Source organism: Camelus dromedarius, chromosome 4, assembly GCF_036321535.1.
Source record: "Camelus dromedarius isolate mCamDro1 chromosome 4, mCamDro1.pat, whole genome shotgun sequence".
In the NCBI taxonomy this organism is placed as follows: Eukaryota; Metazoa; Chordata; class Mammalia; order Artiodactyla; family Camelidae; genus Camelus; species Camelus dromedarius.
In genome coordinates, this window is record NC_087439.1 from 79,474,542 (window position 1) to 79,485,578 (window position 11,037).

Sequence of the window (11,037 nt, forward strand, 5' to 3'; positions counted from 1 at the left end):
TCAAAGGTAATAGGGAAGGGTGGATTTTTAACTGATTGGATGAGGACCACCCAAACTAGGAAGGACAATCAGTCTACCAATTTTACTCAGTCTACTGATTTAAATGTTAATCTCATCCAAAAACATCCTCAGAGAAATACCCATAACAAAGTCTGACCAAAGATCTTAGCACTCCGTGGCCCTGTCAGGTTGACACATAAAATTAATCATTATAGAAGCTTATTCAAGATGGCTCTTGTGTACTTTTTGTTGGAAAAAACAGTGCTGATAGACTTGTTTGATGCAGGGTTGCCACAAACCCTCAATCTGTAAACAACGCAGTATATGTGAAGTACAATAAAGCAAAGTGTAATCAAATGAAGTATGCCTGTATAGGAGTTCATTGTATTATTCCTTTAATTGGTATATATATTCAAGATTTTCCCCAAAAATAACTTGGGAGAAAAAAATTCCTATATTATAAAATGAATAATTAAAGGCATAGGTAAGTCCAAACTCATCAGTAATTTTTATGTGGATTTTCCCATAATTCTTTAACAACAGCATATCATGTCAAAGAGTACAAGAAGAAAAAAAGCTGGGACTTGAATGCAGTCATAATTTAAATCATTTTAATTAAATAAACAATACATGTTAATTTTAGAAAAACTAGAAAAAGCAGATAAGCAAAAAGAAAAAGATAAAAACGATATCTTATTTTACCTCCCTGAGATAATATATGTCAATATTTTGGTATAAACTCCTTCAGAATTACTTCTATTCATATATATTCACATACAAATATATACTTTTTTTTGCAGAAATACGATCATGTTGAACAGTATGTTTTATAACCTGCTTTTTCACTCAATGATATCTGGGAATATCTTTTCATATTGAAAAGTATACTTTTGCCAGCATTTTCATTGGCTATACAGCACTCTACCCTACAAATTATAAAACTTCACTCAACTAATATTTTAGTCTACAATATTTAAGTGGTTTTCAGTTTTTCACTATTATTAGTATGGTTCAGAAAAGTTTAATATTCCTTGCTTTAAAAACCAAGCGCTAAAAGCCTCCTTGTTTAAAGTCAAAACAAAACAAAACAAAACTACAGACCCTGGAAGGGAGGATGTAGTTCAGTGGTAGAGCACTGTACTTAGCATGCACAAGGTCCTGGGTTCAATCCCCAGTATCTCCATTAAGAGATAAACCTAATTACCTCCCCTCCATCCAACCCCCACCCCGGCCAAATAAAAAACAACAACAACAAAAAAAAACAACCCTATAGGCCCTGTATTCATTACTTCAATTCTGGCTAATAAAAACCATAACTGAATCTAGACTCTGAAGACTTCTAATTAATAGCTGTTAGCAAGGAACCTCAGGCGAGTAAGAGACTGTTGATTGAATGTTAGAAGGTGTCAAAGCTCTGAGCTATGAATGTAGAGACTACAAGCTATCTCCTAATGCTCATTCTCTTCTCCTTGCATAGAAATAGAATTTGTATTTAGGCACATAGCTACTCACCTGAAGATTGTATTTCTCAGTCTCCTTATAGGTAGGTACAATCATTTATCTGAGTTCTAACTGATGAATATCAGTAAATGCAATGGTGCTACTTCCAGATGGTGCCCTTAAAAATACTAAGTATTACATTTTTCCCCATTCCTGCTGTCTGGAATGCAGTTACAAGAGCAGGAACTGAAAAAACCAAACCAAAACAAAACAAAAAAAAACAACAGCAGGAGCTGAAGCAGCCACTTTGGACCATGAGATGGAAACACATGTCAAAGACACTAAATCTCTAACAATCATGGAACAACCATATTATCCCTGGACTATATCCCCTGACTTTTTACATTGAGAGAGAACTCAACTATCTTATTTAAGTTCCTGGTTTTTTTGGACTTCTACACTGCAGCAGCCAATCCTATACCACAATTAATACAGCACTTTATACCGTTAGTTAGATAAAGATGAAGGTTGGGAATGCCTGCAAAACCTTTGATTTAGAGATCTAAGAATATAAAGCCTAACCCATGTTGGGGTGAAGATCCTATGGGTCAAAATTAAATTCATTCTACATTTTTCAGCATACAAATGTCTTGGATAGTTTGTAAGGAAATCCTTGAGTTACCCAATTTCAGGAGTTTAATATTACTACCTATGAAACATAACCTGAAATGCAAAGACTATGCATGTGTGCTAATTAGTTATTAGTCAGAAAGAATATGGACTCTGTCTGGTATTCTCCCTGAAGATCTGACTGAAATAATCAGCAGATCCCTATAAAAAAATTAACAGATTCATTTCTCAAAAACAAAATCAGTCTGTTTTCTATAATTTTATGACACACTTTGTAGCTATATCTTTGTACAAACTTTTGAAAATTTTTTCATAACATTCTAGAAATAAAATTATAAGATCAAATAACATTCCTATTTTATATATACTGCCAAATTACTATCCAGAAATGTAGGAATTACATTGCTATGATGTATGTAACTTAAATCAGAACCATAAATGTTGATGTTGATGACGTAAGCTTCTGAGCCCCTAACAATTTCTCTTTCAGGATTCTCTATGATCCTTACATAAAGACAGTTTGAGTTTTGGATTATTGATCACACTTGCCTGTTTTGCACATGTAGAAGGTGCCTGTCAGGTTGGTTTCAATCACAGCATGCCATCCCTTTGCACTGATGTGTTCAGCAGGAGAAAAAAACTGGCCGCCTCCATTGTTTACCAAGAAATTGATTTTACCATAAATATCTAAGGTAGACTTGACCAAATTATTCACCTAAATAAAAACATTAAAAGTGAATCCATTACGTGCAGGAGGGTATGGCTCAGGGGTAGAGCGCATGCCTAATATGCACGAGGTCCTGGGTTCAACTCTCAGGACCTCCATTTAAAAAAAAAAAAAAGTGAATTGGTTACAGACAAAGACAAATACCATATGATACCACTTTTATGTGGAATCCAAAAAATACAGCAAACTAGTGAATATAACAGAAAAGAAGCAGACTCACAGATATCGAGAACAAACTAGTGGTTATTAGTAGGGAGAGGGGAGGGGCAATATAAGGGTAGGGGATTAAGAGGTACAAACTATTAGGTATAAAATAAACTACAAGGATGTATTGTACAACATGGGGGAATATAGTAAATACCTCATAATAACTATAATGGAGTATAACCTTCAAAAATTGTGAATCACTATACTGTACATCAACTATATTTCAATAAATAAATAAAATTTTAAAAGTGAACTGGTTAATAACCTAACTTGCCACTTGGATTTTATCCCTTGCTCTAGGTGAGTAACAGAGCGCACAGTCTCTCACAGTGAACGGTAACTCTGAGTACCACAATAAATGGAGATGTAGTCACAATGAATAAACCTGAAAAATTTATACCAGTGGATAATCTACCAGTATCTCATGCTCATGGATCATAAAGCTAAATCTGGAATTTTGATGACAAGATTTATCCAAGGGCCTGGATCACTCCTCCATTGTTTTAATTTGTAAGCTACCAACCCTGAATGATGGATAGTGATGAAATAGACATTAAGAAATGACTTCAAGGACAAAAGGTAGTCTCTAGCTGAAACTGTGCTTGCTTAGCTTCCCTATGTTGCTTCCCTTCCTCTCCTTCTCCTGAGGTTGCTAACTCATAGCTCATTAGCTCAAGAATCCCCGTCACAGGTTCTGCTTTCAGTGAACCTCATCTAAGACAGCTACCATAGGAAAACCCAAAGCACAGTCAGGTTTAGGAACAACTAGTATAAATTAAAACAAATAAATAAAGATAAATTTGTGTTACCTCCTCTTCGTTACGGATGTTGCATTTGATGGGAGTGACTTGAGCCTGGTTGTCAGGAGGCATATGGGCCTTCAGTTCATCTGCCGCAGCTTTTAATCTATCAAACTTACGGGACGCAATGACCACATTACACCCTGGGGGCGACAACAGCCAAAGAACAAGTAAATATGTTTTCATTGGTTGTCCAAATTCCAAAAGTAGTAATATTTAGAAAATATTTCATGTGATCCTGTTTAAAAAAAAAAGATAAACTAGAAGTTCTGCTTATGGTCAAGGTGGAATAATAGACCCTGAGTTTACCCTCCAGTACAAGACAACTAAAAACTGAACAAAATATGTGCAACAATGATTTTCAGGCATTGGACATCAGGCAGCACAGAACAGTGATCCCAGAGAAGGGGAAGAGACAACGTGAGCCCTATTATTATTCCAGGCTGCTGCTCAGCGAGTCTCCAGGCTTCAGCACAGAGGGGAGGAAACCATTCATAGCGCAGCAGTCTCCGGGGTAGAGGAGATGGAAGTGGGAGTCCAGGGAGGCCGAGACGGCTGGATTACACAAGGCACAGGAAGCAAAGAGGGACACCAAGAGAAAGCTCCAGAGATCTGTCGAGTTCCTTCCAGTTTTCACCTGAGCACTGATCAGTACACATAAGGGAACTATCTGAGGCTCGGGAAAGAACCACCCAAAATAAGCAGAGGAAACAAACCCAGACATTGACACAGATCTGGGAACAGTCAGTGTTCCCACCAGGAAAAACACTCTTATGGGGCACTGGGTAAAGTACTCAGAAGAGTATGGCCTCAGTAGTGAAGCAAAATTAACCCTAAGCCAAAAGCTGTTCAGGTCAACGGGTAACAGAAAGAAAGCCTCTTTAAAGTATCAAACTGTTTCCAAGTTAACTTAACTGTATCACAGAACAAAGCTCAATAGTATTTTTAAGAATATAAAAATAATCAGCATCCAACAAGGCAAAATTCAGATGTCTGGCATCCAACAAAAACCACCAGACACACAAAGGAGAAGGAAAATACAAGCCAGGATGAGGGAAAAGTCAATTAATAAAAACAGACCCAGAAATGGCATTGGTGACACAATTAAATACACCAGGGATAAGGAGAAAAACATTAAAAGCAGCCAGAGAAAGAACACATTAAGTACAGAACAAAACAAGACAAGGAAGACAGAAGACTTCTTTTCAGAAACAATAAAAGCCAGGAGACAGTGGAGAGTTTTGGAACCTAGAAATCGTACCCAGTGGAAACAGCTTTCAAAATGATGGCAAAGTAAAGACTTGTTCACATACATAATATCCAGAAGAATTCATTAAAGCAGACCAGCACTGCAAGTAAGATTAAAGGAAGGCCTTCAAGCAGGGCAATGATACCAGATGAAAATCTGAATCTACCAGAAATGGTAATTTTGTGAGTAAATAAAGTAAACATAAAGACTTTTTGTATTTCCTTCAAATCTCTCTAAAAGGTTGTGCTTCTTTAAAGTAAAAATGATAGCAAGTAGGATTTATAACATATGTAGACATAAAATGTATGGGAACAGAATTTAATTGCTATACAATGGTCAGGAACAGTGAAATAGAAGTACTATCAGTTCTTGTTTTGCTCAGCTCTAATGCACCCTAATTTCTGTTACATTAGCTTAAATAACCCCAGTCTCCCAACAACATGGTTCAAATTTCAGTTACTATGCCATATTAACTGTGAGCAACTGCATAAAATACAAACTTCATTGCTAGCACAAATCCATAAGTCATCATGCAAATAAAGGCGCACATCACAATCAGTGACTAATCGTGTCACTTCTTTCAATGTCTGTAAATGACCGGTCACTGTGCTTTTGTTCTTCAATCTATGCACAGACAGCAAAGAAGGCAGCTGTGTTGCCTCTTTGTCTTCCAATGATAAACACATATGACACTTTACCAAAAAAAAGGACGATTGAAAGAGTGACTGGCCAATAAAGATGGAAACACAACAAAGAAATAAAAATTGTAACACTGGAAGTGAAATTAGAATTGAATGTAAATGGAGTTGTAAAAGGAAGAGCTACCCATGGGGTTGTGGACACTGCTACCAGTGTTTTCCTTAAGTAAAAATAATAAGCTCTGAGATGCTGGAATATTCATTTACCTTACAAAGTAATCCTGAATGTTACTGCTCATTGTTGCCTTACGTTTTGGTTCATCCTAAAGAGAATACTTCCTTCTTTTCATGCACAAATATAAAAAGCAGAAATACTTGCCAAGGCAGCCTCAAAGAGAGGGAGGAGCCTCGCCCCTGCTCTGGGAAGCCCAGATGTGGATGGCAGATTTCAAATGAACCATACTGATAATCACAACTATATTAAAACCCTCCTTCTTCTCCCTTACCAAGCGCAGGCTGGAGCTCCTTCTACGTGCTCTCACATACCTGCCTCTGTTGTATGATAATTAACTGTCTTCCCTCAATCACTGTCATCCCCTGGAAGATAGGGAGACCCTGTCATTACTGTAACTGTTACACTCACATACAGTCCACATTCAATATTCACGTATGGGATAAATGAGGCTTGGAAAGGTAAAGCGTAAAATGACTGTGCATTTGACCAGAGCTATTCTAGTTGTGTATGATGAGATGGCTGCTTCACATTAAAATAAGGTACTTTAAAAAACTATTTTTTCGAGTTCAGGTTATAATTTTGTGAGCTCCAAATGCAAACAACTTTTTGAAATTCTGACAGGCAACTTGAGAGCTTTATAAAGCAAATATTAAAAAGATTTGCTATGAGTTCCTTCTAAGACAAGACTAACTTTAAAAGAGAATTTAATTTATCAAAATACATGCATAATTTTCAACAAAGCATAATTTATACTATTAGGGAGAATCCTTATTTCTTTCACCTGTTTCCAGGAGGGGCCTTCTACTCCCAGGAGGGAAAAGAACTGAAATATACACTTCTAGCTCAGGTCCAACCCTCTGCCAGGCTTCCCTGAGTTAAGAGGAATAACTAATCTGATCAGTAAAATGGAAAGAAGAAACACATTTCCCTGGATCAGCCACTGCCTCTGCCCCACTTCCCTCATTAATCTTTTTGCCTGCAAGATTATTGCATTATTTGCTCTAGCTTCCAGAGTAGGGCACAGATTGAATGGGGCAGGGAAATCTGGCACCTAAAACTCTTCCTAAATCCACATTAAGAAGTTAAGCGTCATTAAAAAAATATATAAATATATATCCTCAGGAATACTAAGGTGATTAATGCTGACTTTGTCTAAGGCTTCAAACAAGAAATATGGTGAAAATATAAATAGGATTATTCACATGAATTATCTAATTAGAAGTTTATTGGGGAAGGTGCCAAGACGGTGGAGTAGAGAGACTCACAGCTCACCCTCTCCCACAAAAACACCAAGAATTAGATCTACAAACCCAATGAATCACACAGAACACCTACTGAACTCTGGCAGAGTCTCTCGCTTCAAAATACAGGCGGATTCTCACAAAATCCAATGAACAAGTTCATACTGCATAGCACAGGGAACTATATTCAATATCTTGTAGTAACTTATGGTGAAAAAGAATATGAAAATGAATATATGCATGTTCATGTATGACTGAAGCATTATGCTGTACACCAGAAATTGACACAACATTGTAAACTAACCATACTTCAATAAAAATATAAAAAAGAAGTTTATTGAATCATCACTGATTACTACCTAAACCCTGAGGACTTGAGGAAAGTTACCTAATAGTAGCAGAGTTGTACTGGAACACAACTTTGAAAGGCTATTTATTTCAACTGCTATATAAACTTGAACTAGAGGGCAAAGGTGTTACAAAGAAGAACACTGCAATCCTGGGTAAAACTATAAACCTAAATTTCCATGAAAGGAATGGTCAAATAAATTATTACACATCCATACAATGGAATATCATATAACTTTGAGAAGAATGAGATATTACTATATGTATTAGCATGGAAAGGAAAAATTACAGAGCAGTAAGAATCCTCCGATCCCAGGTTTGTAAATAACAAAATACACACATGTGTATTTGTATGCATGTGAATGACTCATAGAAAATTGCCAGGAAGGGGATTCAGAAGGGCAGAAAGGGAAAGCTCATTTTTTTCTTTCATATACTTCTATACTACTTGAATTTACTGCAGCGCTCTTACATTACCTTACAACAAACTAGAAAATAATTAGATAACGTCTTTCTTCTAACCCTTATGCTAAATGATTCGGATGGACATTTTCTGTTTTTTACATGAGTTGCTACAGAAATTCAGAAAGCTTGATAAATTCAGTTAAAACACGTACAGAAGTAACTTGCTAATAACCTATAATGGAAAAGAATCATTAACAGTATGTATATATGTATACATCTAAATCACTTTGCTGTACACTTGAAACTAACAAAATATTGTAAATCATCTATACTTCAATTAATAAAAAAAAGAAGGGGGGTATAGCTCAGTGGTAGAGTGCATGCTTAGCATGCATGAGGTCCTGAGTTCAAGTCCTAGTACTTCTGTCTAAATAAATAAATAAATAAACAAACCTAATTACCCTCCTCCAAAATCCAATAAAAAAAAAAAAAAGAAGAGGAAGTAACTCGCAAATAACAAGTTATTTCTCACATCAGAGGCATTTGTAGCGAAGTACGTTACTTTCCTGCCTGGGCTGATACTGATTTCTTTCAGTCTTTAACTTGGAGTGCTGCCTTGATAAAGCAACTTCTAACCCCTGGTGTTAAGAGTCTAGTCCCAGAGCCAAGAAAAAGTTCCACTTGCTATGTCTACTTTCATTGCAACCACTGTCACAATGACAACCTTGAGGACAGAGACAAGGGTCTGGCTTGAATTCAATGTGAATGGTCTTGGGTACAGCATTCCTTGATGGAATCAGGACTCCCGTTGTCTAACTGTCAAACAGACGAAGAGGGTTCCAATTCTGTTCACTACATCTCACTCTTGTGAGCTAGGGTTTTCAGCATCCTCTCAGGAAAGGAACAGCCAAAATCATTTGGATGTGAAAGACAACACGATAACAACCATTTTAAAAACCACGCCTCAAAATTCAACTTGTAATCCACGCCTTCTTACTAGAAATAGAATTGGCTAATATTTTATTTTATTGGCCCAATTTGGGTTTCTATAACAATTTTCAGAAAGTAGCCATTAATTCTGAAATTAAAAAAGAAAGCTGAGAAAGAGTAAAAATTATTTGCATATTCTCTCCCTGAAGGAAATCCATTTATAATAAAATATTACATGTATTTTTTAAGTATATGAAATACTTTTTTCTGGGGAGATGCTCCATCCCAATCATTGCAATCTCAAAAGGATCCCTGGTTTCCAAAAAATTATAAGATCATCACCTTAATATTTCCTTGTGTTCTAATAAAAATAAGGTTTGCCACTGTGCCCCATGGCTGACATGCAGTGTCTGGTCAGCGCAAACTTACCAAACAGAAATGAAGTTCAAATATATGAAAACCCATAAAGAGTCCTGAAAGATTGAACCTGGATCTGACAAATCTGCCGTGAAGACTAGTACCTGACTTTCACGTAAAATGATAACCAAGTCCACTTTTCTTATGAATTTTCCTGAAAAGGGATAGAGTACGGTGTTGGGAGTGAAGTGGGCAGTAATGGTGATGAGGCTACACCAGGGCCAGATTCAGAAATGTTACTTTCCCATCTTTTTTCTCTCTAAAATATTGTTTCTTTTTTTTAACATATGTTTTTAAGTCCATACTATGTGCCAGGCATTAGAAACATAATGGCAAGCAGAGACAATTTACATGCTCATTAAAAATACTTGAAAAATGAGGACACTTTAACTACCCAAACTCGTCATTTCCAGAAAAAGTAGCTGCTGTTAACAATATTATAAACTTCTTTCCAGTCTTTTTCTACATATATATATTTTTCATTAACAATTAAACTGGAATGCTATATTTTGTTTGGAATCCTGCTTTTTTCAATTATGTACTATGCATTTGTCCACATAAAGTCTTCAACAGCAAGATGTTTAAATAGCAGCATTAATAGTTCATTGTTACTGATTTAATTATTTCCTTTACAATGTTTCACTACTCAATACTATATTCTTATACTACAAATCTATACTTGTCTCTGATTATTTCCTCAGAGTAAATTCCTGAGAGAGGAATTACAAGGTCATAGAGCATGAATACTGTTAACACATTTTTTTTTCCAAACTTATCTCTAGAAAGCTTGTAATAATTTACATTGTTCCCTGATTTTTCATTCTCTCATCAATCAACACTTCATTTTCCCCAATGTTTTAAAATTTTGTTAGAAAAACAATGGCATCTTTTTATTGTTATATTTTGCATTTCATTGCCAAAAAAAGTCGACTATTTTCTCACATATTCACTGCCTATTTTTGATTCTTTATTTGAAACACTTGGTCCACATCATAAGCCTATTTTTCTATCAGTGTGTTAATTTTTTTTCCTTATTTATTTGTGAAAGTGCTTTATATACTACATTTGTTGTATGTGTAAATGCTTTTCATGTGCCTTTAAACTATATATTGCTTTTTTTAATTCAATGAGGATTTACATCTTCATATAGGTCAATTTATCTATTTTCCCCTTCGTGTTTTCTTTCCTTGTATATGTATTTACAAAGTCCTCCCTTCGTCCAAGAACTTTTACGAGATAAGAAATACATGTTAGAACCTTTTCCAGTTAAGTGTAGTCTTCCCATGTTTCCTAATCACTCTATAGGCAATATAAATCCACATCCATAATAAATTCCACAGCATGTTTTCCACAGGTCTCCTTAATCCCCACCTCGGGTACAGAACCTTTGGCTTAAAAGGTTCCCTTTAGTTTACAGTGTTTCATTCGGCAAAGCTTCTCCACCACCTCTTAGGAAGAACTCTCTCCTCTCTCCCTTTCGGTTAATTTTATCTACATCTATCTACACTTCCCTTGCTCTGGGTACCCTTCTCAGGGGCTTGCTCACGTACCCAGGTGCAGCAGCTCGGTCACGATGGCCTTCCCGATGCCCGTGCCTCCGCCGGTGACGATGGCCACTTGGTTCTGCAGCAAGCCTGCCACTAAGTAGCTTTTGCCCTTGATCCAAAAGCTCATGGCTGCGAGGGCTAGAATGCCAGGAGGGAACGCCACACCAGCTCACTGGGTCCGGGCCGCCTTTAAGGCGGGCAGGACTGAGCGCGCGCACCCACG

At 36.5% G+C, this 11,037-nt stretch overlaps 1 protein-coding gene across 4 annotated transcripts in view; it reads right to left on the reverse strand.

Annotated features, from left to right (window-relative positions):
* The window catches only part of PECR (peroxisomal trans-2-enoyl-CoA reductase), a 29,530-nt gene extending 18,515 nt beyond the window's left edge, over positions 1-11,015 (reverse strand). For 2 of the 4 annotated variants that reach the window (XM_031452122.2, XM_031452121.2), the window contains exons 1-3: positions 10,818-11,014; positions 3,814-3,947; positions 2,620-2,785 (exon numbers count right to left, since the gene is read on the reverse strand). In XM_031452122.2, the coding sequence (XP_031307982.1) occupies positions 2,620-2,785; positions 3,814-3,947; positions 10,818-10,941 (424 nt within the window). In that variant the 5' untranslated portion in view covers positions 10,942-11,014. Of the gene's footprint in view, positions 1-2,619; positions 2,786-3,813; positions 3,948-10,817 lie in introns of all 4 variants that reach the window. The other 2 variants (XM_010979704.3, XM_031452123.2) reach the window with 2 other exon arrangements.
* Positions 11,016-11,037: the final 22 nt, after the last annotated feature.